A 27,977-nucleotide genomic window follows, 5' to 3' on the forward strand; every position below is an offset into this window, starting at 1 on the left:
TGTGTGCGCCAGTGAACGTTTCCTGTGCTCTCTGCAGCTGGACACCTGAACCACCTTGAGCTGCTCTGGGTGGTGGTGGAGGCTATTAAACTGCTGTTTGTTGTCCTAATGTGGAGGAAGTGAGATCACGGAACTTTAAGCCCTTGGAAATGATCAGAGATGAGGAGCACAAAGGAGGCCTTGATGAACACTTTGCCTCAAAGCTACACGGTTCCTCACTTTCCGGCTCCTGCTGCTGGCATGCAAAGCCAGGGCCTTGGCTTTTAATTTTTCATACTGCTTTTAAACAGATACTTTTGCAAATGTAAACATGCCCCAGCACTGAAGGTTTCTAGCCAAATTAAAGAGTCAGCACTGGAAAAATCAGCTGTCTGAAAAAGGTCAAATGCGAGCAAACTCTGGAGTTCATTGGGTCCATATGTGTAAACTTCAGCTAATATGGGATAGGCCCAGGGCAGCACTTACCTTGCATAACTGAGCTTGTTTCACAATGAAAGGCTAGAACTGTCCTTAGGGATGCCTGTGGTCTGAGCAGTAGATTTGAATGTGCCAAATGAAAAAAGACCCATGTCCTGGCTTCATTTCCATTCCACTTTATCCCTTCCCTCTAACAGGAAGAAAGAAGGTTGGGAAGGAAAAAGTGCCATTTGGCATTAATTCTGACAACTCACATTTAGACATTCTTAGCTGGGACCATGCTGGGTTTAATAATCTCCAACTACACGCCTATAAAAGCTTAATTTTGCTATGAGGATGCATGCCTTGAAGCCTTTAATTTAATAACCAGGAAGGGTTTCTTTATAAGTTGTACCACCTGCAGTAGTAATAGAAATCAAGACACTGCCTGTTATTTCTTGGTCTTGACTGACATTTCAGCCAACATGGAAAGATTCAAGCCACCTACTGCCTTTAATTTTTTTTTAATTATTTTTACCTGTAATTTGTCAGAGCTTGCCATTAAATAGAAGATCTGATGAGTTTGCCTCTGTGAAGTGAGGAGCTTTTGCTTAGAGCAGCAGATGAAGAAATATTCTTCCTACTGCTGCACTGTAATAGTGTGTTAGTTAGTAGGAGAAAGTTGGTAGGAGAGAAGGTAAAGTGACAAGAGAAATTACGACCTAAAAGCAGGATCCGTAAAAAGTATCACTGTTATATAGCAATCCTCCAGTCCCACCCCCATCAGCCAAGAGAAATGCCAGGAGATCCACATCACATGTCAGCCAGCTAACCTTCCTGAAAGGTGTTATTGCTACTGGTTCTGCTGCTTGGCTCAGAGGTGTCTCAGCAGCTAAAGAGCTACAGGAAAAGAAGACAGAGCCCCATTAGTTAGGAGAATGCAAAAGGTGAAACTGCAGAGCCTCCTCAGTGCCAGTACTTCATTGTGGGTCCCAGAGGAGTGTGGGAGGTGGGGATGCTTGAAGGTTAAGTAGGCTGAGTTATTCTTTAACTCATGCCTTTTCAACAAAGAGCAGATGAGGTACACGTGTTGCGTGTGGTTACCTGGTGGGACAGGAATGCTGGGAAGGGCTGGAAGCTTCCAGCTCCTGGTGATGGGGTTTTCAGATTGTATGGGTGAAGGTCCCAACAGGGCTCAGGCAGGTGGAGCATGGGGACAAGCCTGGTGCTCAGCCCCATTTCACTGAGGCTCAAGAAGGGTTAGGAAGTGTGGTATTCAGGACAGAACCAGAAGTTCCATGGCAATGTTCTGTCCTGGAAAGCAATGCAGAACAAGTAGAGCAAAGAGAAGGGACTTTTACATGTGTTTTGTTAAGGTTTTGGTAACTGAAAGACTTGATTAGCTGTCATCCATCCCTAGAAAGAGAAGGGATTTAAGATTGCTCAACAAATATTCTTATGTCAGAAATTTTAAACTGTTAAATGTATGTAATGCTGCAGATCATGCCAGGGCACCAAAACCTTTACAAACAACGTGATTCCTTGTCAGTATCATCATTTCAGTCCAGGGGAGAGGAAAATTAATGCTTACATCAACATGCTCAAACCTGCCTGCCTTCAATGAACGTTCTTGTTACTGGGGATATAAATTGACAAGGTGGCATGTTTGTTCAGAGATCTTTTGACCTGCTCTGGACATAGCTGCATGGCTGCTGTTGTTTGTCCTGGTCACTAGCCTGTCTCTTGGTGTCCTATTGGCATGGGACCAGAAGATTTTGCCTTTCGTGTTCAAAGCTTTGAGTCTTGTGGATCTTCAGCATCCAGCCCTTGAATGAGGCAGGGTTAATTGTCAACAGGTCACAAGGGGATTCTGATATGATTTGGTCTCATTTATGCCCTGCTCCCTCAGATATTTGGTATTCTCCATGTATTTAACAGCCAGAGTATAACAGTTAGGACTAAGAGAAGCCTTCAAAGTATACCTGGGTGACTTTCAGGAGAGAGGGATAAAGCGATAGGGATCCCAGGTATTTAGCTAACCTGGCACAGAACCTAAAGCCTTTCATTGGAGCAGCCAGGTCTCAAATCACTCACACTCTATCCTGGTGTCAGGTGAGCCCACCTTCTCTTTTTGGAGAGCAGCTGCTTCCTTTTGCCTGGCAGAGAAAGCAGGGCAGTGGATGTGTCACAGCAGGCAGCCTGGACCCTGTGCACCACTTCACCTCATCAGTGGCCGTGACTCGCCAGGTTTAGCAGAAGTAAAACAACCTGCCATTGTCTCCAGAGCCACCACTCATGTTCCGTCTTGGATGTGAAAGTAAATGCTGAGACAGCCCTGTGTTTATGTACATGTATTGCACGAGAATGAGAATAAATAGCAAGCCTTTAAATAGATTATTAATTAGCCTTCCCCTGAGAGATAACTCGGTAGGAAATCCATTAGCAGATGTCTGGGTGAACTCACTGCTTCTGGAGCAGTCTTATTGTGTTCTGCTTTCTCCTTTTCCTTGCAGATCTGAAGCCTTGGGTGTCCAATTTCACCTATCCAGGTGTGCATGATTTTTCTCAGCTCGCCCTGGATGCCAACAGGAACCAGCTCATTGTGGGAGCAAGGTAAAGAGAATCTTTTAATTAGACCAGGGTTGATGCTCAAGCTCTTTCCTTTTAGGTTCTGGCTTTGGAGGTGAGTGTGTTTCCAGCTTATGTGGCCAGTCTCCCCCTTCAAAGAGAAAGCTGTAATTTATGTAGAGGGATTTAGTCTCCTAATAATCACAAAGAAGAGAAAATTACTAGAATTAAAAAAGAAAAAGATGCAATCAAAATGACTGGTTAATGAAGCAGAATGCTGGCTTCTCCCTCAGTATCATTAACATTAGGAGAGTCGTAGTGAATTATTCTGCACTATCACTCTGCCAGCAGGGAATTTGGCTTTTTTTGGTGTGTTTGCTGTGGGCAAACTCTCTATCTGTACTAGGTTCATCTACACACCTTTGCATAAACTGTAGTGAGACTTTGGCAGCATATACGATCGCTTTCTCATCTTTTAGAATTCACTCCACAACCTGTTTGCTTCATCTTGCTGACGTAGCCAAATCCCCACCTAATGCATTTCGGTGCAGCGTTGTTGTTCTGGCCCATTGTATATAATTAGCATATATATCCTTTTATTTTTAAACATTATCTTTATTTAGGATGCTATAAGAGAAGCGTAGAAACACAAACACGGTGCAAGCACTGGCAAGCTCTAACAAATTTAGAGCTGCATTTGTACCAGGAAAAAACAACTATGGTTCAGTGAAATAATGTACGTCAGGAGTGGCTGAATCATGAGCCCCCACAGCAACTATTTTTTATTGCATAATAAACAGATAAGACAGCCTCAAAAGAAAGGACTAAGCACGATCTAACAACAAATCAGCCCCCACCAGCAGTGTAAGCATTAGAAGCTGATAGCATTATGGTGGCAGGCTGTACTACAGGAGAATCGGAGGCAAAGACTGCTGTCAGCCCAGGCTGTTCAACACCAGTGAGCAGGGAGGGAAGAGGGGCTGGGACAAGACAAAGGTGTGTTAGTGGAATGGCATTGCGCTGGGGACAGTCATGACCAGTGCCTTCTGACAGGCGCTGTACAAACACAGGCTCCTGACTCTGAGGGATGCATGGTTTACATCATTCAGCAGGACAGCAGGTGTTCCATTGCTGTTGCTGACATGCCTCACCCCTGCTAAATCCTTGGCACATAGCCTGGAGGGAGGCTCTGTCTCCACAAGGGTTTGCATGAAAGTGGCTAGACACGAGGCTATAGCATCATTATAAGCAGGAGAATGACAGTAAATTTGGCTTCCTGCTGGAAGTACTATATAGTGCAATGTATTACTTCAGGCAGAAGCGGTGACAAGTATTTATAGAATTTGCTTGGAGAAGTCAGTTTTCACTCAGTGTGACCAAGCCTGACTAGGAGACTGAAAGTTTTGATGGAGCCACATGGTTCTGTTGAACAATTATTGATAGAATTAATCATAGAATCATTTGAGTTGGAAGGGACTCTTAAAGGCCCTCTGATCCAAGTCCTGTGCAATGAGCAGGGACCCCTATAGCTCCATCAGGTGCTCAGAGCCCCATCCAGCCTGACCTTGGATGTCCCCCAAGAACAGGGCATCTACCACCTCTCTAGGCAACCTATGCCAGTGCCTCACCACCCTTACTGTAAAAATCTTCTTCCTTATATCTAGTCTAAACCTCCCCTCTTTTAGTTTGAAACCATTTCTCATTGTCATATCACAACAGACCCTGCTAAAGAGCCTGTCTCCTTTCATATAGCCCCCCTTACACATCATTTTTCCAGGGTGCATTTTTGGGCTGGATACAGCCATGGTGCGAGGAAAGCGGAAAGCCCCGATTCCTTTCCTTCCTTGTCATTTCATTCCCACTCTACATGGGGCAATGTGGAGAGGTGCACAAATATAGGGTGCAGATGGACTCTTTGTTCTGCACAGCACTGTGGGTCCTCAGAGTCAGTGGAGCTCCCAGAACTGTGCCAGAGAAATGGGAATGGGAAGTCATGGCTTTTCTGTTCCCTCCCTGATAAATCCCCACCTTGTTCTGGACTATTTTTAGGGGTGATTTTTTTTCAGTCATTAGTTGCTCGTGCACCATCTGCCTGAATTTGCAAATGAAACAATACCTCAAAGAGATAGGAGCTGTCTCTATCCATCTCTACAGGGTGTAATTTATGAAACCTAAATTTAAATGTTAACCATGTTTAAATGTGCTGCCGCAGATCATATAAGTAGTAACACCAGCTATTCTGGGGTTGTGGAAGGAGTTTGGGATCAGGGTAGAGTTTATAAGTGCTCCCACTTCTCAATTTCCTGGTTAACATCATTCTCTTAGACGATGGCATTATAAATTATTTCAGACCAGTTCTTTCTGTCTCTATTTAAAAGCCGTATGACCTCACCACATCATCTCTTTGCTTAGTTCATCCTGCGCTTCAAAGCCTTGTGGAAAATGCTTCCTAGAAGAAAAGAAGATCCCAGGGCTCACCGGGGTTTTGGTTTTGGGAATTGGACACAGCGTGACCAAAACTGTAAGAGGTATTGAGGGCACACTGTGTAGACAGGAAGCTGGAATAACACGAGCCTCAGATTTTTAAGCTTTATCCTTATCTGAGAGCCCTCCCTGAGTGAGTGGTGCTGTCTGAGCACTAACCAGAGGAGTCTGATAACTCCACTGCACCAAGCACCTGCCAAGTCAAAATCCCAGAAACAAAAGAATTAGTTTCAAAAGCCCACCGTGGTTCCTAAGCAACGTATTTACTTGTCACATCATTTGTAAAATCCAAACACTTGCAAGTGAGGATGTGAATGGTTTAGAGCACTGTAAATCTCACACTGCCCGTATTAGGAGCCACATTTCATTAAGTATAAAAACACACGTTTCAAAAATTCATAACCTTCATTTTGACTCATGGTTTTTGTTTTTGTTTTTTTTTTTTGTTTAAAACACAGCATGAGTATTCTAATGTACTCTTTTTCTTCTGTGAATGAGTGACTGTTTTGAAATATTTGCTGCTTATTTCAGCTCTTGAGCTCACGTGATTACTATTTGAACCTATTTTAATGAGAGGAAAAACAATTTTCTAGACCTCATTATTACTGAGAAAAAACTTGAAAATATGATCTGAACAGCTCAAAAAAGCAAGACATAAATCCTTCTCCTCCTCCCCCACCCCAATAAAAAAACTGATGGTTTTTGGAGCCTGAATCCTGCTTTTTCTGTGTGAGCTATCTGCAATGCCACTTTGTCCAATTGTCCTGCTTTTTTTTGCTAAACACTTTCTTCTTTTCATCAGGAGTAAGCCTCGATTTTTTCAGACCTGAGAGACCTTCCAAGTCAAAGCCAATAAAGGAGCTGAAATGGAAACTGATTGCAGCCTTGACTATGTAGAAACTTCCATTCCTCTCTAATGGTGCAATCAGGAATGCTTATTGTCTTTACTTTCAATCTTTTTCCCATTATTAGATTTCAAATTTAACTCGGCTATACAGCATTCCTAGCGAGCAGTTTGCTTTTATTAACTGAAGGTCTACTTGCTCTACCTAAACATCTGAAATCAGAGATTAATGGTGAGGAAATGGGTGGCAGTTTCTCTCAGATTAGTGTCATGTAATGAGCTATAGTTTTGAATTATAGACACAAGTTGTATATGCTGCCACGGCAGAGGAGGCACAGAAGAGATTATTCTGGTACCAGAACAAAGGCTGGGAGACTGGGACACTGCTCTTTTGTCAGCAGTACAGCTGGTGAATGGACTGGGAAGAACAGCGTGAATGAGATGTGATATAAAAAATGGTTTAACAAAGGAGATAGCTGAATTTCCTAACTCGATGGGCAAGTAAAAGAGACCTGTGTTAAAAAAAACGGTGACTTGAAAAACACAACTGTTTGAACTGAGGGTATCTCTGTGCTGTAGCTGAAGGTCAGATCTAAATGCTGTTAGTAGACACTGAGAGTAACAACCTGCCTGGGCAGCAGAATGGCTGTGAACCCTCCACCTGTGCTGGTGGGGATGCTGGAGGTGATGGTGGTGGAGCAGGATGAACCCTTCATCCCAACCCTGCAGCATGTCCCAGCTCAACGTTCTCTTGCCTTTATCCCCCTGTTCTTCTCTGCCATGTCCATATTAGAGGCAGGGACCCCATAGCCATGACTTTACCTGAATTTTAGAGAATTGTAGAATTGTTAAGGCTGGAAAAAAACCCTAAGATAATCCAGTTCAACCATGCACCTACCACCAGTCTTGCTTACTAACCCATGACCCTAAGTAACATGTCTCCATGGTTCTTTAATACATCCAGGGACAGAGACTCCACCACCTCCCTGGGCAGCCCGTGCCAGCACCCAAGCAGTGCTCTGCTCTCTCACCTGTGCTGTAGGCAGTGTTCTAACCCCAGACTTGTTACTGGCTGGGCAGAGATAAGAGCCAATAACCAGATGTTGATATGAAAGACCCTGCTTGGAGTCAAGCCAAAAAACCATTTTTCACAAGAATTCACTGGCAAGCAGTACACAAAAGATTTAAAGGAGGATGGTTGAGACACCATGTGAAAATCTGGCGGAACAGCGGGCTGAAGGGAAACAGCTTGGACAACAGGAGGACAGTACCCAAACAAATGGCTGCACAGAGAGTGGTTGGGAAACCCTGAAGGGAACATTTGACTTCTCCCAGAAGGAAGCTGTGGGGGTGTCAGCTCAGGGCAGCAGCCTGCTGGGGCTGTGGGTGTGTGAGGCATGGCAATGAGAGGTGACTGTTTGCAGCCTGGGGAGGTGTTGCTGTAGAAATCCATCCAGAAAGCATTGTGACCAGAAGTCCATATAGTTCTGCCTGCCAAGAGGACTGTCAGCTCCACTAGGAAATGGGAAGGGATCATCTCTCATGGCAGTTGCACAGGAAACTGAAGCACAGGGGCCCTTGTCACAAGTGGCCATCGCCATGAAGAGCCTGGAGGTAGAGAGTAGCAAGCAAACACTGTGTCAAGGGTCTCAGAACTGGCAGGTAAAATGCACATCATTCTGGCTTGCCAGACTTTTCTGCACTGGAGGTAGAGCTACCAAGCTGCTCATGATGCAAACCTGGATGCTTTGGCATAACATGATTTTTGTACTTGATTTAGAGCTGAACTGAATATGCCTGTTAATGGCAAAGAGAGACTAGCAAGAAAGCAAACATGGATAGTTTGGGGTGCACAAAAGGTGCTATGTGAACTTAAGAAGCTTGCTACAGATCAGGTCAAAAGATTTTCCTCTAGAAAAGCAGAGCAGGTATTGAAGGATCACTTTTGTTTTTGAGCAGGCTGCCTTAGAGGGAGCAGAGCCTGGGTGCACCCCTTCCTGGCTGTTCTTGCTCTTGACTTCATGAGCACAAAATCTTCTCTGCGTCACACAGGCTTAGGAGCTGAAGACTGAAGGGAGGGACTGATGTCCAGAAAATGTTGCTTCAAGTTGCAGCTTGCAGAAATATGGTAAATTGTAAATATAATCTTGGATCCCCAACCAGCAGGTTTTGCATCCTGATTTTATTGAAACTCTCTGGTGTGTGATAGATTAGTCCATCAGACACCAGGTTTCGTGCAGATTTCTGGCTGAACGCAGGCTCCTTCCTGCCTACTTGGCAGAAAGCTCAAGAGCACTGCAGTAAAACCCTCAAAACCCATGTTGCTCAGAAAATATCACTCTTACCCTTGGGCACCTTCAATCCTGTCCAGATCTGGGTTGCCACCGACCCTGAAGAGAACAAGTCTTGGCAGATGGTGCTGCCTGGGCAAAAAGCATTCTGCAAACAAGGAAGTTCAGTGGCAAACTTTGGGGCAGAGTGGATTTGAAGCTTTAAAGAATCAGTATCAGGTCTAAATTTAATTAAATAACAACACTTTCTATTGCCAAATGATCAGGACCTTGTAATGTTGAGACATGTGGTTTGTGGTAAATCTGAAATGTGTGCTTTGCTGCACCCAGCACCACTACTGCAGAAAGACTGTGCTTTTTGAAGGTACCAGCCAAAGTCAGCCCAATGTTAAAGGTCTCTGTGCTATTCTGGATGGCTAGCATGGGCACGGCCAAAGTTTTCTCATGAAATCACAAAAAATACGTGGCAGAGGTGGAGTTTGATCCCTTTGCTGTTGTGTTTCTGCCTGGTACTAGCAAGTACCTGGCACTTGTCCTCAGCCTTGCGTCCCCAGAGAAGGTGTAAGTCTTTCACAATACTTGTGAAAGTCTGTGAGTTCTGCACACCTGTATGGAGACAGTGTGACTTCAGCTCAGCTGAAAAAGTCAAGTCTCATATAGCACGAAGAGAATAACTTGCAAACAAATTAACATGGGCCACGATCACATAAGCATAACTGAAAGTAAATAGAATCCTGGCTTGTCCTGCTACCTACCATGTATTATGACATGTCATTCCTCACTGACTACAGTTTGACTGAATGCTTTTCTAAGATGAAGTGGCTGAGATGAGTTACTGCCATGTTGATGGCTCACATTAGTGTCATGCCAGCTTTACCCCCTTCTAAGTCACGTTTGGCTGAGAAATTACCTTGCTGGTTGAGGTATTAATGAGGACGTGAGCCAGCAAAGAGCATGATAATGTTTTTGATTATATCCAGATTGTAGCAGGGTAGCTGGAAGGGCTGCTGTGAAGAAACCTGAAAAAACAACAAATACTATCCTTTCTCACTGTAATTCTTCCAATCAGACAAAAAGCTGCATCCTTTGTGTTGGGGGGTGGGGGGTGGAGGGAGAATCACTCTCTGAAAATAACAAAAACTTCCAAAGGAATATTGATTTTTTTTTTTTTAAATCATCTGACCTGCATGAGAAAGGATACAGTGAAGGTGAGAAACCTGTGATTAGACATTACAGCTAGTTAAATCCATAAATGGAGGTGCACAGTTTCTTTACTCAGGGAACAAAAATGTGATCTGAAGTGCAGGAGACTTTCCTCTCTGATATCGTGCCAGCTCAGCCCTTATGTCAGTGTGGAGGGGTGAAGCCCCACAGGGATTCATGGCTTTTATAGGATTTGCTATCCTTTGCTGGTCTGTGAGGAGTCTGAATTTGCTACACCCCAAAGATGTGCTGTCCCTGGCTTACCCAGGAAAGAGGGAAAAGGTGTAGATAGGAAGAGGGTGGAAGGAGAATTCTTGTTGTTCGTGGGATTCTAAGAAATTTGTAACCTGATCTAAATTTTGTTTAAAGTGCAACTTTTTTTCTTAGCTAAAATTTGTACTTTTGTGGAGAACGGAATGTGAACTTTAATTTATTCCAAATAAATACATCAAATAAAACGCTGCACTGCAGCACTGTCAGGTAGCTGTACCTGGCTAATGCACAGAATAAGGTGCAGCTGCAAGAGAGCAAAGACACAGCTTTGCCCCGGGTGTGTACCTGGAGAAGAGGCAATGTTTTTTCACATAAGCTTCAAGGCCATACCTATTGCTTCTGGACATGAACTGACCAAAATGCAGGCTTGACATGAAAAATATCTTGTGTTATAGAAAAAAGGAAAATTGGTGTTAGCCTATCACAAAAGCAGACACCCATGAAAGACCCTCTTGCTTTACTAACACATCGAGAATACTTAACTTTCAATATTGTGTTTGAGACAGTGGGATGCAGGCAAGCATAAGGTCAGGATATTCTGGCAAAAGTCTTAGAGGCTTGGAGATAATGTATTTTACAGCATCACAGGCTGAGATTGCAGAGCATTTTCCTTTGGCATTGCGGAAAACATTGTCTTTTGTTCTGATTAAGGTGATCTGTCAGTTTAATATGGCAGGGCTCACCACAGTGACTTGCATTTTGCTTTATATCCAGATGTTTAGGTGCTGAAGCCTACTGTTCAGCGCCACTTCAAAGATATAAAAAACAGCAAGGAGAATCATAGAATAGAATTATATAATTATTAAGGTTGGAAAAGACCTCTGAGATCATCCAGTCCAACCATCCACCTCCCACCAATATTTCCCCACTAAACCATCTCCCTTAGTACAGCCTCTAAATGTTTTTCAAATGCCTCCAAGGACAGTGACTCCACCAGCCCCTTGGGTAGCTTTACCAATGCCTCACCACTCTTTTGGAGAATAAATTTTTCCTAACATACAACCTGAACATCCCCTGGTGCAATTTGAGGCCATCATTTCTTGTCCTATCACTGTTATCTGGGAGAAAAGGCCAACCCCCACCCCACTACAGCCTCCTTTTAGGGAAATACAGAGAGCCATAACATTTTCCACTGAGCCTTCTCTCCTGGGAAGTCCTGAGAAAGGACTGGTTTGCAATAACTTAATCTCACCAGTCAATTCTATGCATATTTCCTTTCAAGTTTTGTTGAACTCATCCTGAATTTGAGGAAAACATGACAGAACTGAATGGGTTTGTCAGCCCAAGACAGCAGGTGGGGGCCTTTAGGGGACATTTAGCAATATTCAGTGCATCAGAAGAAGAGGAATTTCACAGTTTGGCTTAGGAAAACACAACTAAAGCCATGGGCAAATAGGAGATGAAAGGTCCCCACACAGCTCGAGGCTATCAGAAGGCTCTGTCAGTGCTCTGTGACTCTGCCAGCTAGATGGGAGAGGCACAGAACTGACAGTCGTATGTCAAAAGAAACTCGAGGTGGGATTAAATGTGATGATTGGAGAGGTGGACAATCCAGAAGCAGTGTCTAGGACCCTGGCTTAATTTGGAAGCTGCTTAGAATGATACGCTGCTTGTATAAGGAGCCTCTTTTAAGAGGATGCTGCTCTAGCTCTGGCTGGATTTATCACAGAGAAATGCTGCTTTGGGAAAAGCACTTGCTCATACACCAACTGCATCATATTACTGTGTGCCATTTAGTATGGTTCTCTGTTGAACACCTATTGATTTTTAAGAAAGAATGATTTAACAGACAAGTTTTTCTGCAATAGAAATGAAATTACTGGTGAATAGGAATCTAGCCTGTAAGGGTGGTGCTGGCTCACCACCTTTTCTCTAGCAGGTGCATGGCAGGCCTTTCAAAAGAATCACTGGAGGAGCATTTGCAAAGGGATCATCCCATCACACTCCAGAGCAGGCACATAATTAACTCCTTCTGAGAGCAAAGGCTGGCATCGTCTTTCAGGAGCAGAGTTTCTTGGAATGGTTGGCTGGTTCAGAGATGTGGATAACCATCTGAAAAGGCCACAGCTGGGCTTGCGTGGAGGCACTGTGCGTTAATCTAGCATGAGATTTGGTAGGCTAGAGCCCTGGGGTCTGCACTCGATTCTATCGCTGCCTTGCTGTGTGCTTTGAAGAAGGGTGTTTAACCTTTCTCTGACTCATTCTGTTCATTAGTGTAAGGGGGCAATGATACTAACCCGCTCCTGGGGAGTCGTGAAGCATGACTAAGCTGTGTTCGCCATGCACTGTGGAAGTACAAAGTATATCTAAGGCCTCCAGGAGCAAAGATAGGAAGAGCTGACATGAGCTGCTGGCTCCTTGCCCAAGACCCAGCCCCAGAACATGACTTCTAGGGGTGCTGGGAGGGAGCATGAGATTTGTCACATGCATAATTCCGTGTCTTGTTTAGCATTGCCCAAAGGACCCTGCTCTGTTAATTATCTTATTATCCATGCTGTGACAGTTGTAAGTCCCTCTTGCAGACCTGACACCTAATTGCAGCATGAGGGCAGGAAATAACTGCCCAGAGCACCTCAAGTGTACTTGAAGTCTCCAGTATCCTACCTGGGCTGTGCTGGATGCCTGTTTTGTGCAATAATAGACCCAAAGGCCATAACAACTCTTCACGTAGCCATCTTCAGCTTACCCTAAATGTATTTTTAACGTGATCAAACATTATCAGCTGCTGTTGGCTTCATTTCTACTAGCAGGTGTGTGTACAAAGAGGGGGCTTGAGATAGCCTGCCCTGAAGGAGGGAGGGGGAAGTTCCTCACATCTGCTGTAAAATGCAATGTGCAAGTGGGTGCATGTACCTCTTGGAGGTTCAGATCAGCTGAGATAAGGCAGCGTGTGGCTGGCATCTTGTGTGCACACTGAAGTCCCAAGAGGTCCTGGCTGTCGCCAGCACTAGGGGTCTTGAGGCTGCCAAGGTACTGTCTGGGGTTGTTCTGAAGCACAGAAGATCTTATTTTGTGTGTGTGGAGGGAGCAGAGGTGGGAAATGTGAACAAAACTTTCTCATTTTAATAAAAATAGCAATCAGTTGCTAGAGTGACCTTTCATTTACACCTGTTCAGTCCATTGGCTCTGGAGAAGTTCCTCTTGATCTCCCATAGTAGAACTGAAAAGCATGCTTGTTTTTAATTAGATTGAAGCTTCTTTGAAACAGGCAGATGTAATGCTTGAAAAGAGGGCTCTGCTCAGAGCTGGAAACAAGTCCGTTCACATCTTGTGTCTGAAACACACTGCCACTCTTACAGTTGCAGAACTCCTTAGGGGGAGGATCTCAGCTTTTACTCAACTGCTCCTGTTATTCAGCTTCCAACTCAAAAAGCCTGGTTTGTCTTGCAGCCCTGTTGCTCAGTGACATTGCAGACAAAGTCCATTTCCTTCACTGAAAATTGTTTCTAGCTTATAGGATGAGTGAACAAGTGAATGGGCATAATGTTAAAAGTTCTGCCCAGGGAGGTTGTGGATGCCCCATCCCTGGAGATATTCAAGGCCAGATTGGATGGGGCCCTGGGCAGTCTGGTCTAGCATTAGGTGGAATGGTTGGTGGCCCTGCGTGTGGCAGGGGGGTTGGAGATTCATGATCCTTGAGGTCCCTTCCAACCCTGGCAATTCTGTGATTCATCCAAGCTGCCTCAACTATGTAAAATAAACACTTAGTAATGACTTTGACTTGAGAATATCATGGCAAGTGGATTTAAGTGGATATATTCTTCCACCCTTTTTTAAAGTACATCTCAGCTGCTCTCCTGCTGCTGTGGTACTTATTTTTTGTGGTACCAGGCACTGTGAGTGCTTAATCACGTAACAAGTCAGCCAAATACAAGTTAGGAAGCCAATTAACAAATACTTGCTTCTGCAGGATTTTTACTGCGGCTTTGCTCTGTCCATAGGCAGACCAGTGTAGAAGACACTGTTCAGAAAGTAAAACACTTCTGTTTGCACCCAATTTCCATGAGTGTAAATGGTTCTTCAGCACATGCTTAAATTTTGTTCCCCATCTTGGGGGCAAGTTATTCTACCAAGCCAGGCACAGACTGATGGACCAGGAGGTCAGCTCCTGCTTGAGCTGCTCTATGATGCTGGCTGAGTTGCCTATGCTTTGCTTTCAGTGTAAAGGAAATTATGTCTCTTTATTTATTTATTTATTTATTTATTTATTTATTTATTTATTTATTTAGTACATTCAGGTGGCAAATTCTTCAAGACTGGGTTGTACAGATTAGGAATATCTTTCCATCAGATAATTTCATGTACCTGAGCTGGGGGCTAATACGACAATAAGGAGTGATAGAAGAGCCATTCTGTGGTGTTTCATTTGGCTTCTGCTGTGACTTCGTCACCAAAGGAGCCACCATCAACCACTCTGTGTGAGGCAGCAAAATCTCAGTCTGCTCTGAGAATTTAGGGTATTACTGATTTACATGGGCGTTTTCAGAAATGCGCTGATGTTATGAGTAGCTGTGAGTAATAGTTAGTAGTAGAAGTAATCAGCAATTTGAGGCACTTTGCAGTGTGTATAATATCGTTTATCCCAAAATATTTAGAAGAGAATATTCAGAAGAGCGTGGTCTCTTGCTCTGGAGAACAAAAGTGGCTGAAGTGCAGCCAAGTCAGGGATGAAAGAGAGCTTTTGTTGTAATACCATGGAATGAAAGTGCGAGATCTTTAGGATAGAAAGAGAGTAAAAGGTTGTCCTACCCCTCCAAGTTTGTGCACCTGCTTTTTATATGGGAGAAAGAGGTTATTGTAACAGCTGGTTGCACCAAGCCATTGCTCTTCTGGCCTAGTTCAGGAGGATTCAATTTAACAGAGAAAGCAGTTAGTCAACATTTACTTGCAAGACAAAACGTGAGGGGGAAAAAAATAAAAAAGACCAAGAAAGGAACCCATCTATTCATGCAGAGTGAGATCTCAGTGTTCTCATGCATTTCTTAATCCTACTCTTCCAGCTGCTTTAAATTATAGTTTAGCAAGGTATTAAACAGACGTAACTTCAAATATGAACAGAAAAAAAGGCACAAATGGGGCAATTCTAGGTACAATAAACCATGCCTGTCATTTAGAGACCTCATTCATTCTTGGACTGAAATTGCAGTTAAGATGCAATTCATAAAAATGGTACTATCTTATTCAGCAAATCTTTCCCTTGGCTTTTAACTCAAGGTATAGCTTTACAGAATGAATAGGGTTAAAAGAACATTTTTTTTTTAATTAAGGTTTGATTGTTTCTAGCTGGGCAGGTCAGCTGGTGTTTCTGGTAGCCTGGTCTGCCTAATGGTGTTCATATTACTGCAGATGAGATGTGAAAAGGATCAAACAAACAAAAAGAAACTGCCAGTGGCTCTTCAGACACCAGGTAAAGCAAACTGATGAGAAATTAAGAGAAACCCTCATTCTTGTAAGACAGCTGCAAGACCAGGCTTAGAGAGTTGAGGTTATTGTGAAGTTTTTGGAAGCTTCTTGTGCTACTCACATTAGTACTGTGCTCCTGCCTGGTTTGCATCTCAGACACCTGAGTGATCTCAGCACTAATGATTTGTTCAGGTGCTACTCAGCAGTAATGGAGAGGACAGAGATTGGCTTTACTTAAATAGATACTAATTCCTCTCTGCATCTGTTTTGGCTGAGTGCAAGGAAAAACGTGTCCTTTAGCTCTGTCTCTTCCATTAAATATATTTTGGTTGAATTTGCTTTGCAGTGCTATTGGTGAAAAAAAAAAACCACCTAATATTAAAATTTATTACTCAGTCAAACTGTCCAGCATTTTACAAGACTGAAACAGAGAGCTGGAGCCTGCTATGTAAGTCTTCTAAAATCAATGCATTTAAATAGCATGCTTAACAACAGGGTAGCAACTTCAAGTCCCTGGTTATGAGAACTTTCTCCTTAGGGTGTTGTAACACTGGAGGCCAGTGACATGCTTAACTTCTCCAGGTGAAGGCTTATTCCATGACAAGTCATGTCCTGCAAGTGCATTAATATTTTGGTGAGCATTTGCTTCTCTGAGCAAGTCAAGTCAGATCAGCCACTGGATGAGAATTTTCCTCCATTTTAAGACTTTAACTGTATGTTAAAGTACTTGGTGCCTCTGGCCTGCCAGGTGCACTTGGAGGTCGGATTATTTAAATCTGTAGCTGATGCTAAAGAGTTAATAATAAATTAACTGGGAAAGCGTGCAGTCCTTAGAGGCAGAGTACAGTTTCAGAATATGAAAGAACTCTCAGGTGATAGGGCTAGGAGAGAAGATGGAAGTTTTGTGTGTGTTTCTCTGCATACTTACAAGAGGTGTGATAATTACTGATAAGTTTTGTTCAGATATTGCTAATAGATTTCATTCTTCTCTGGGGAAACATTACCATTATAGAGTAGAGCAGAGATGGTGCAAATCAGACTTGCATTGTCTGAAGCTCTGGCATCAAGAGTTTCACTTCCAAAGTCTCTCATCATCCTTGTTCTCACCCTTCTTTATGGACAGTTTGCAGTGTTTGAAATCCTTTGATTTATTTATAGACAAAATATACAGGGAACTCCAATTATGATTTCCATAATGTAGAAGTGAGAGGTAACAGGAGAAGGCAAAATTCCTCAAGCCCTCTAGTTATCATTGTGACCCCATATGAATTTCTTGTGTGTGGAAGTTTGAATAATTTTCTTTACTTGGGCAGAGCGTGCTGCTGACTATGCTCTAAGCAAGGCTCTTCAAAAGAGTCCTTAGGATCATTTTGTCACTTATAGGAGCTTTGATTTTGCTGGCATAAGACTGAAACTTGCATTTCTGTTATGTGAGGGAATGCCTGTAGATGAGAGCTTCTAAACTGGGTGAAGCTCTACCATAAAGATGTACTTTCTATTGTTTAAATAAAGCCACTCTTAAAAACATGGTTCACCTGGTATAATATAAATATGTCTTTTCTGGGAGATTGTGGTGACAGGGATGTTGGAAAAGGATCAAGGTCATCAGACCCCCTGACAGATGGAATGCAAAAATATGAACTTAGCTATGGCCAACAGCCTCAAGCACACAATCAAGTCCATATGGCTTAATATATGCCAGGTGATTGCTGGTAACTGCATTGTCTTACCAAGCAAAAATGTGAACTGAATGTGTTAACTAAGCCTCTTCTGTAAATGTTTATGTAAATGTGCATTCCCTCCTATTTGTGATGGATATGAACAAACAGAGGGAGGGCTGCAGGAGCTCAGCTGATGTGTGATATCTCACACTACAGTGACTTCTGTCAGGAATTCCCTTGCTTTGCCTTTAGACATGTGATGACAGGCAGATGGGGAGTTACTCTAGTCACTGCCTTGATTTCCCTGTGGTTTTCTGTGGTGAAAAGAGATGCTGCTGAGAAACATCTTTCCTTTTCTCCTCCTTTTCTACAAAGTTCCTTTGCAAGGATGGGTTTGGGGGGAATGCTTTATAAGAGTTGTCTCTGCTGCAGCTGGCATCTGTCCAACCCCGGTTCTCTCAGTATGCAGAAAAAGCCATGAGCATAGCCCATATCGGCTTCAACCAAAGCACTCCAAGGGTATGGAAACAGTCCCTGTGTTGTTGGGATTACAACATGACCCTCCATTACAAGGTTTGGAGTATTTTACTCCAGACCTGCTCAGAGCTTTGATACAAGACTCATTAGGATACAGGTGAACAAGTAGCATATAAGTATTTTTCACATTCTGTGTAGAGGAATCCAACAAGAACTCATTGTTCATAGAAATGGATAACTAAAAACTATGGCTTGATTTTATAACTTTTCCCTTCCTTCTTTGGGTATCCTAACAATTTGTATTTTTTCTGTTTGCTCATGCAGGAACTACCTCTTCAGACTTAGTCTACACAACGTTTCTCTTATTCAGGTATGTCCATTTTTTAGTCTTTCCCTTTATTTGACTTACTAATGAATTTTCTGTAGTATTTGATGTGCATTTTTTGAAGGCTGTGGAGTGTAAATTTGCCCAGAGTGGTGGAGCAGGGAGAAGTCAAAGTGAGAACATAATGCATATTTCCACTCCAACAATAATGCTGGGGGAAGGGCTCTTCTACACTTGCCCATTTGGACAGCACTCCCTGCTCTTGATTCTTGAGTGTTTGGGTGGTATTGGGATGTGCCAAAAATATGGCATCTTAAAGGAACAAAGCATGTAGTGTAACTGATACAGGCTTAAACAGAACAAGGAACAGAAATCCTTGGCTTTCATTAGAGGAGGTGTCAACAACACAGGAAAAGCATTTACTGTTCTTGTATATCCCCATTTTTAGTCTTTGTTGGCCCTCATTGAACATGGACTGCTGAGAAGCTGTGTTCTGTTGAATGTGTTAATAAAACCAAGACTGGACTTGCAAGCATTCAGCAGGCAAAATGTGTTGCAAAATATATGTTAACCATGACAGAGTGAAGGCAAAGCAGCTGAAGTTTGAAGGGATTTGTACATACTCAGCAGTGTTAGGACTTTCCTCTCACTGCACTGAATCTGGAATTGAAAGATGCTGGAAAAATTTTTGATGAAAACTCCAACTGCTTATCTTTAAATAAATACCTATGTTCTGGAACATTTCCTATATTCTACAGTTGTTAGTGCACCAAACGTGTACTCAGCATTTTTCAGGCAGACGGAAAGGTCGTCTTTCTCTGCATGGCTTTATAAAGAAGCCATTGGGCTAATATTTCCAGCCTTTCTTCCGTGCACAAGCCCTTTGCTGTTAGTAGGGGGTACAAGTATAGATGGAGAGAAGAAAAGATGCTTAATGGTCGTAAAATGCATTGAATCTTCCTTTAAATGGAAAACAAAGTCCAGAGTTACCAATGACAATAATAAAGAGTTAGGGAAGCTGATACTCCCATTTGGCAGGAGTTTCCCTTTGCAGAGATGTATTAGCATGGCTGGAAGGATTCCAGCGAGCATACAGGAGAGGGAAGTCTCTAGTTAAGTGAGGTGCTATACCTTCTGCAATGCCTGTGATCACACTGCACCATGCAATCTCTTGTGCTTGTCAGATATGGGGTCCTTTTCCATGAAAATCTACTGTAAATTTCCTTTATGCACTTCTGAAGCCAGGCTTGGCTTGAGCCCTTCTCAGTGCACCAAGTTTCCTTTCCTACCCAGCAAAAAATGGGAAGTCTCCTTCTATGGCACTGGAGGATGCTGTGGGATCTCCGGGTTAACATAATGAGCTTAGTTTGCTCCTGCTTTCTGGGTGTATCCGGTCACTTTGCCAAGACTTTTTGCATGACAAAGAGAGCATGGAATTATGTTGACACACGTGTTGGGAATGATGGAAGTGATTGTTTCCCAACCTAATGGTTGCCTAAGTAGCTGCTTGGCTTGCCTCCACAAAGCACATGATGCAGCTTAGAAGCACCCCCTCCTACCTTCCCTTCACCGTGTATCATTTTAAAGTTCAGATCACAAAGCAAGACAAAAAATGCAAGGAATTTGTAGTTAAATGTATGGAGGGCAAGAACACAGTTTAAGAAGTAGTCACAGTGCTAATTTGGGTTGTTTTTTATCTCCTCTTTGTAGCTAAAATATGATGTGGATCTTGTCAGTCTTGATCAGGGAGTAGAGTTTTTTTCTTTAGGCTGTGCTCTGATGTATTTCTGCTCTTGGGACTTACTCTTCAGTGGTGCTAAATCAAGGTTCAGGATTTTGTTGGCAGATATCTGCTCCCTTGCACTTGTACTTCTGTGGGATGGAGTGGGATGTCTCAGTAAGACAGCAGGTGATGCTGGCTGTGGGGCAAAGCCTGGCAGCAGGAGGGATGTACTCTGCAGCAGCATGGGGTGAAGTTTAAAGGTAGTTTCCCCCAAGTGCTCTCCTGCAGCCTGCTGTATCCCTAGGTTCTACCATCTCTGTGGGGAAAAGACAAGGGCACGTTGCAGCCCTGCAAAGAAGAGGAGGCCAGGGTGCTCCCATGAAGTAGATGGCTCTCAACCAGCTTTTCAGCAAGGCTGGCAACAATATCTTGCTGGAGCAAAATCTCCTTGCCAGCGCCTGCTTACATAGCAAATTCAGTACTTCTGTCTCTCATTCTGTAATGGGTAGATTTACTAGCTCGCTCTGCTTAATGCGTGCTTTTCCTGACAGATATCTTTTCTTTAACAAGAAAATGAATATTTCCTGCCATTAAGCAAGCTATAAAGTTTTTCATCACGATATTATTTTATTCATTGCTTTTCAATGGGAATAAATTCTTCTTTGGGGGGATTATGATCCCCTTTATGTCTATTGTATATTGCAAGACCAGTGTTAACTATGTAGTTACTCGCTGATTTTAGAAAGGTTTTGAGTTTCCAGACTTTAAAGGGCTGCTTTTTCCTTCTACCTGTTGAATGACTGTGGGTGGCTTTCATTTAAACCCAGTGCAAAATCCATGAAAATGAGCAAGAGCTCTCCACCAGCTTCGAGGATCTTTTTGTGAAAGCACCACTCCTGAAAATACATTTTAGTTTCAGAAGCTAAAGTTCTGTTATTACTTTTCAATCTGGATTGGACTGCCACTAATAAAAATTTAGTTTTGTGATCTCCACAGAAAATAATATTCTGTAGTACCATGGAGCCCTTCCCTTGAGCTGGGGTAGGAAGTCATTATCTTGGAACTGCAGTGGAACAGGAGAAAGCTTTTCACTCAGAGGATGGTGATGTACTGGAACAGGGTACCCGGAGAGGTTGTGGATGCCCCATCCCTGGAGGCATTCAAGGCCAGGCCGGATGTGGCTCTGGGCAGCCTGGTCTGGTGGTTGACGACCCTGCACATAGCAGGGAGTTGGAACTGGATGATCATTGTAGTCCTTTTCAACCCAGGCTGTTCTATGATTCTACCCAAAAGGTGAAATTTAGCATTCTGCGGGCAGGTTACTGAAAAAGAGCTGTGTAAAAAAGATTACCCTATAGATCAGCTGTTATTACTGGGTAGAGGGAGAAGAGAGGTAAATTTTAGGATATGTCAGCTTCTGGCGTACGTTGTATTTTCATAAAGGGATTGTTTCTTTTATTTTCTTAGTTCCCAGCTCTTTCTTCTGGATTCCTTCTCCTGAACCAAATGCTTTGTCCCTGTTGTTCTGTTGTGTGGCAAAGCTCGATCCCAGCTTGGATTTTCTGTTTGTGCTGCTGATGTTGCATTGCAGAGAACTGTAGCACTGAGCATTTGGTGGAGAGCTGATGATGGAATGAAGCAGAACTAGTTCATTTTGTGCTCTGCAGAACAGTTTTCTGGGACTCACCCTCCTCTCTTTGTTTCTGAAACGTGTTTAAAAAATTCCATTCTGTGTCTGAGAAACCTTTTACCAAACGAGTGTCAGTTGCAGGAGAAAATTTGATGGTGGTTATTTTTCTTGTGAGAAGGAAGTTTGGCTGAATGTCAACATCCAGAAGAAAACTGGGGCCAAGGTATTTTGGGGATCATTTGAGATTTTGTTTGTCTCAGCCTTTCTTGCCAACATTGAGGTACATTTTTAGAGAATTTCTGAAAATCAGCATCTTACTGTGCCCCAGGCAGGGTATCCAAAAGCACCTGTTAAGTTTGGAGAGTTTGGCACATAGCATAAAATTCCTGCAGCAATAAAGAAACGAAGTTTTAACATGGATGCCGCTCTTAATCTTTTAGCAACTCTGCTAAACAAAATCCATGTAAAGTTTCATCTCCGTCTTTCAACTCCCCTTCTGTATGCTTTATAAGCTGTAAATATTAGACGCTTTATGGAACACATTTTTAAAATGATGTGCACTTGGAGCATATGCTGTTTAATTTATGTATGGGCCTGAAACAAGGTTAGCTCCTAATCTGCAGCTTTTGCAGCGAGGCCATAGAAAATTCTGCTTTCTGCTGGAGTTTGCGTGTTGTAATTAATAGAGTGGGTGGAAGGGTCATTTTAAAAACATAATCCTTTGAACAACTTTTTTAAAAAGCACAGTGCTGATTAGGACTTCTTAGCAAGGAATGCTACTCTCTGGTGTGTGTTAAAAGCAGGCTGCTTGGCAGGCAATTCATAAATCTCAGCACGGTGCCTACCCCCCATCCCTCCCATTTTACCTGGGATCTAGAGCTCTCAATAGAACTGAGCGGGAAATGACTTTTCCATTTCCAAAACCTTTTGGAGACCCCAACATATTTTGTACTGTGATAAAAACAAGACTTGTTGACATCTCTGAAATCTGAAAGAGAAGGAGGTAGATACATGCTTACTTGGGATACAAAAATTCTGGGTCAGGTTATTTTCTGAGGGGAACTAGAAAGAGAATTAGAATTGGCATTGCTTTCATCTCAAATGATTAACTTTGTTGGGGACATATTTTTTTCTTTTCCTTCAAGTCTGCAACTAAAAATTTTCATCTGGACCCAAGGGTCCCTTTTGGACACTCTTCTAACGGAAACTGTTAGGATTTCATATAATGTTTTCATTCCAATTATTTCTTTTAATGGGAGATCTTTAAGGAAAAAGTTTCTGGCCAACCCAGTGAAGTTTGTATGCCAACCAATTATGTTTTATCAGGTTAATAGCATTTAAAATACTTCATGACTATCCAGTCCCTTTCTTAAAAATAAACCATATTTCACCAGAATATGGAAGAATCAACAAGTGCACCTGCTGGAAAACTACGTGGAAAATGGTTTATTTCATCTGAAAATCTCAACACTGGAATTTCAGGATTAAAGCATGCTTTAATTAGCAATCTAATTTTTCATTCTCATGAGTGAGGCCTAAGACCAGAAGAGAGCATTTTACATGTCATATAGCCACAACCTTGATGAATGTGGGATGGTTACCATAGGGTTATGTGCTGCTCTGTAGCAGCAGAGCTGTTAGCATCTACATCAATGGCCCAACTGCTAAGCATTAGGATGCTAAAAAGATCTCCAAATTAATTTGATAGCACAATCATTCCTGTGGGTGCTGCCCTGCAGTCCCATCGAAAGCACAAAGCTTAAACCCAAGCTCAAAGGTAGCAACATGGCAAAGCAGCAGTAGGTCTGAAGGTCTGGTCTGAAGCTAACTGAAGTCAACTTCTTTCTGTTGATATCATGGGGCTTTGCAATGGATATTAAAAAACAACAATAACAAAAAACAACTTAAAATAGGAATGAAATATTTCTGTATGGTCCTGTAGCAGATGAACTGCAGCATTTATCCCAGTTACTGGGCATTTACTCCAGTTTTACTTCTCTCTTTCTAAGAAGCAGAAACCTCCCTGCTATGGAAAGGAGGCTCCCAAGCTGAATAGCTGCTCTTGAAGTCACACTTCTCTCCCTGCTATTCCCCAGGGAACCTTTAACTCTGTGGCATAATCACTGGTAAATCATCAGTACCCATCAACAACATGTAGTTTAGTAATAACAAAACTTGCCTTTCAGTCCTAAATATGTCACATAGCAACAAATGGAACGGGTTTTGTATTTTGCACTTTGAATCAAACAAACCAACCATTAAATGCATTATTTTCTACTTATTTAGGGCTCAGTAGTGCCACATTTATGTGTGCTGATGAGAAACTGTGCTGATGAGTGCTCTGCAAGTGTATAAAAGCGTGAGGAGAGGTGGCAGGGTTTTACTTGGGGTTTCTCTGTGCAGTTGAATAAAATATGATAAACAACACCGACAGGGAGCTGTGAGAAACATAGTTTACAGTACAAATTGTCTCCTGAGTAATCTTTCCTGGTGAAAATACTTCACCAGGAATTTTAAAGGATTCAGAACACATTCACAGAATCCTGGCACTCATCAGAAACCATACAAATGATGGATAAATCCTACATCCCCAGGAGATCTTGGGTAGGCACCAACCAGATGGGCTTGCAGGGCCTGATTCACACTGCTGCTTGCTCTGCCCATGTATCCATGCACTGTTTGCTCCCTTGTGAAAAAGGACTCTAGGGCTTCTTTGTAAAGCATTGGGAGTTTTGTCAACAGAAAGAGGGAAACGTGTTTCAGATTTACTTGCAAGCTCATCCTTGAGTCAGAGGCGTTTCCATTTTTTTAAATGTCCTTTCAAAAGTCAAGAGGAAAGTGTGTGTTGATATGACAGTGCAAACCTGAGTGCTCAAAAGTAGGCCTCAGTTTGCTGAAGGTATTTATCTGTTCAATCTAGTTGGAGAGCCAAGATTATTATCCAATTTAAAATCCAGTTTGGGAAGCAATTTCAGAGAAGAGTGAGACCACTTTGTGTAGCTTTATGTTCCACCTAAGAGGAGATCCATTTTGAGATGTTCAGAAATAAGCTTCACTTTCCACAAGACATTTCTTTAAAAAACAGTTTTGTTTCTTGCAGATTCACAGATACTTCTTTGAATTATGGGGTATATACTTCTAGATAAAACATTCATTTCTTTATTTCTAGCCCAATGCAGTTCCCTCATTTAAAAACATAATCAAAACCTCTACCAGAGCAGATGCAGTCTTTAATATGTGGCTCATAGCTGAGTAATGATTGTCACATATTTTATCAGTATGCTACATTTTTTATTAGCAGATTAACATATAAATCTATTCATAAATCACCTTCCAAAGCTGCACCTAAAACCTCTCACTCTCAGCCTAGAGGTTTAAAGCTATTCTATAATAAAGCTTATATTGGCTGAACAAACTTTCTGGCATATTCAGCTTTTTTATTCTTACGGTCTCAGGTTCCCAAATCAAATCTACTCCCCAAATACACCCCTCCTTAAAATGACAGATCAAAAGCTAGACTGCAGCTTTCAGGTGCTGTGTTCCCTTCCCAGATCTATCTAGGAAAAAATTTCTACCTGGAGTGAGAGATGGGTGATGAAAACCAGGAGTTGGCCATGTCTGAGGGCTGTGCTTCTTCCTCCGAGGACACACCTCTCTAGCTCCTCACTGCAGAGAACTATGATCTCTAGAGTGCTCTGACATGAGCCACCGGGGACTGGTTTTGTCCCGATGTTACTCAGCAGATGAAATTCAGAGAGCAGAGGAAACTATCACTTGTCACATTCCGTGATGTCAAGTGATTTTTGAACACAGCATCCCCTCTGTCTGAGGGAACTCAACTCAGGAGTCCATTTATATCCAGCAAAGCTTTTAAGCCCATGTTTAGCTTTAAATAAATGCCTATTTTCCTCTGAGAACTGTCGAAGTTAAGAACATGCTGCATGCTCTACTGGGTGAGAATAATTTCAGTATGTGCACTAATAGATTTGCTAAACTGGCTCAGAGTGTGCTGCCTGATTGTGATCAATGCTATTGCTCTTTAAAGTGAGCATTTAGGCGTTAGGAAGGTCTCATACATATATAATTACATATGTTTGTACTCGTATGCATGTATATGTACACATAAGAATCAGACATATGGGGTTGTATAGCATGTAGAGGAGCTCCAGAAGATATAGCTGTTTGCATTCATACGTGGCATTGAGCTGGACAGCTTGTTTGGAGGCAGGGAAGACTCACAAGGTGTAGGTGAAATGGTTGTCAGCTGTGGGTTGTCACCTGGATTTGTGTTAGTTGTCATTACCTCCTTCCTTGCCTCACCTCACCTAAATGCCAAAATTACTGCAGGAGTTTTGGTCTTTGTCAGCAAATATTACATGTGGGATTCAGAAACTGAGAATTTAATTAGCTGCTGAAGTCACTTACTGATAACAGTGGCATATTGGGCTTTTTATTTGATAAAACCCTGTCAGGAATTTTATGTGTAAGAAATGAAGACTAATGTTCTTGTTCCTTGCAACTTACAGTCAGAACCATTGATCATACCTTATACAGAAAAGTAAAAGAAGGAAAATGAAAAAAAAAATTACTATAGACTTCTCACTTCTTGCCACCAGTGTTGTTTCTGTGTCTTAAGCAAATGTATTTCAGCTCATCTATTTGCCCTTTTTTTTCCCTTTTTTTTTTTTTTTCCCCACTGTGGGCTGCTTTCCCCTTTGGTGCCCAGGAGTCTCGAAGACTTTGTGTGGCTCTTTGGTCCCTGCCCTGTCCACGTCTTCATCCACTGCTGTGATATAACCAGCTCTGGGGCTGGTCCTGCAGGCTAATCAGCTCCTGTGGGCTATGCCTTAATGAAACCTCAGCCTAAGAGCATTGGATGTGGTAGCAGAGACCTGTTGAGTTTCACATGCTGACTCGCAGCTTGCAGTCAGCTCCAACTCTGCATCTTTGCAGAGCTGCAGATGGCTCATAGACTGCAAAACAGCAATTTTTTTGTTGCCTTTTATTTTTTTAAGACAATGCAAGGAAATATCTACATTTTATTCTCAAAGCAGAGCTTAAGAGAGATTTAAATGATTCATGTCCCTTGAGCTGACTCTCTGCACAGGATTAAGTTTGACCCTGATAGCATCCAGTCATTTATAAAGAGAGCATTAAAAAATCAGCATTTATTGAATGGCACCTCTCTTAACGGACCCATGGATGACCTCATACGTTTCCTTCAAAACCAGCCATTGACCTCTAAGAAAAAAGAAAGAATTATTTTATAGTAAATACATTTCATGTCAGTGCATGTGGTTTTTTTAGTCCTGGATAAATAATCCCACTTTCTCTGTTAGTAACAGTTTAGCTGATGTCTGTTTTACAGCTTCTTTTAAACGTTAATGGTTCTGAATGAGTAATGTAGTGTGGATTATTGGAGCCTGGAGCTATGCAGTGGAGTCACTTACATGGACTGTGCAGCTGTTACCATAAAACCAGAGCTGTGGAGCAGAGACAGGGATGGTTTGCTCATCACTCCCACAGAATGTGAAGTCTGGTGCAGTACAGCTTCCCTCAGCCCTTTGATGACCTCAGAGAGCTTTAGCCTTGAAGGCTTCACCTGCCTTCCCTGGGCTGAGCTCAAGGAAGCACCACCCATGTGCTAAGAGAACAGATGAGTAAGCAGGCACCAACTTGACTGTGTCAAAGGCCTCCCAGCATATTGGAAAATGAAAGTTCACATGCTTCAAAAGCCGCCTGGACAGTGGCCTGTGTAACCTGCTCTTGGTGGCCCTGCTTTGAGCAGGCTTGGGCCAGATAGACTCAGAGTTGCCTTCCCACCTTAGCCATTCTGGGATTCTGTCAGGCAATAGTTGCTGTGATTTGGCTGCTAATGTGTTGTCAGTGTGAGAGAGAAAAGTTAGGTTGTGCCAAAAAAGGGGGTTGAGGAAATCTGGCTGTGGGGTATAAGAGAGTAGCTGAGTGCCACCACAGCGTGAATGGTCCACAGGAACAACATCCTGCCACTGAAATACTTCATCTAAAAGTTACTACACCATGATTATATCTATCTGGTATGTTTTTATTGGTAGCTTGACCAAGTGGAGACTATTTTCTTCTGAAACAGGGGAGATCAAGCGTGGGGAGTCAATGGAAGGAGATCTGCAGAAAAATCAAGCATTTCTGTCCATTCACTATAAAGAGAGTGTAGATAGCATAGACTAAACAACTTGCTTTTGGACAGCTGTGGTGAGGTGAGGTGGTTTCCAGCCACCCCCTGTCTGTGTTTTTCTTTCTCCACACCTGAAGCAGAGATGATGATGCTTGTCCTCTTAAAGTTCTTTGAAATACACAGCTTCTTGTTTAACACCTAAGTATTATGCACAGTGATATGCTTATGCAAATGTAGTGAATTTGTCTTAATTTTGAGTCTGAAAAGTTGTTATATTCTGTGTTGTGGTACATGTAATGTTAAGCAGCTGTTATCTTCACCTTTGCTTTCAATATAAGAAATTATGCAACTTAAAAGTACCTCCATGGACAAATTTTTCAACTATATTTTTGTGAACTTCTTAAAGGAAACTCTTTTAATGTAAAAAGTTGAATTGTTGTGCTGTGGAACTTTCCCCTTCAGATAAAAATACTTAAAATATAAACAATTCTATAAACTTGCTTTAAAATAAGAGGTCAGCTTGGAAAGAACTGGGGGGAAGGGGA

The 27,977-nt window shown here is 42.4% G+C and overlaps 1 protein-coding gene across 10 annotated transcripts in view; it reads left to right on the forward strand.

The window, feature by feature from the left end:
- SEMA5B (semaphorin 5B) overlaps positions 1–27,977 on the forward strand; it is a 248,524-nt gene that overhangs the window by 132,587 nt on the left and 87,960 nt on the right. For 9 of the 10 annotated variants that reach the window (XM_031590638.2, XM_090143666.1, XM_090143668.1 and 6 more), the window contains 2 exons: positions 2,910–3,009; positions 17,925–17,970. In XM_031590638.2, coding sequence (XP_031446498.1) covers positions 2,910–3,009; positions 17,925–17,970 — 146 coding nt within the window. Of the gene's footprint in view, positions 1–2,909; positions 3,010–15,749; positions 15,911–17,924; positions 17,971–27,977 lie in introns of those variants that run through there. The other variant, XM_090143669.1, reaches the window with a different exon arrangement.

Source organism: Phasianus colchicus, chromosome 7 (assembly GCF_987193195.1).
Source record: "Phasianus colchicus chromosome 7, bPhaCol1.hap1.1, whole genome shotgun sequence".
Lineage (NCBI taxonomy): Eukaryota > Metazoa > Chordata > Aves > Galliformes > Phasianidae > Phasianus > Phasianus colchicus.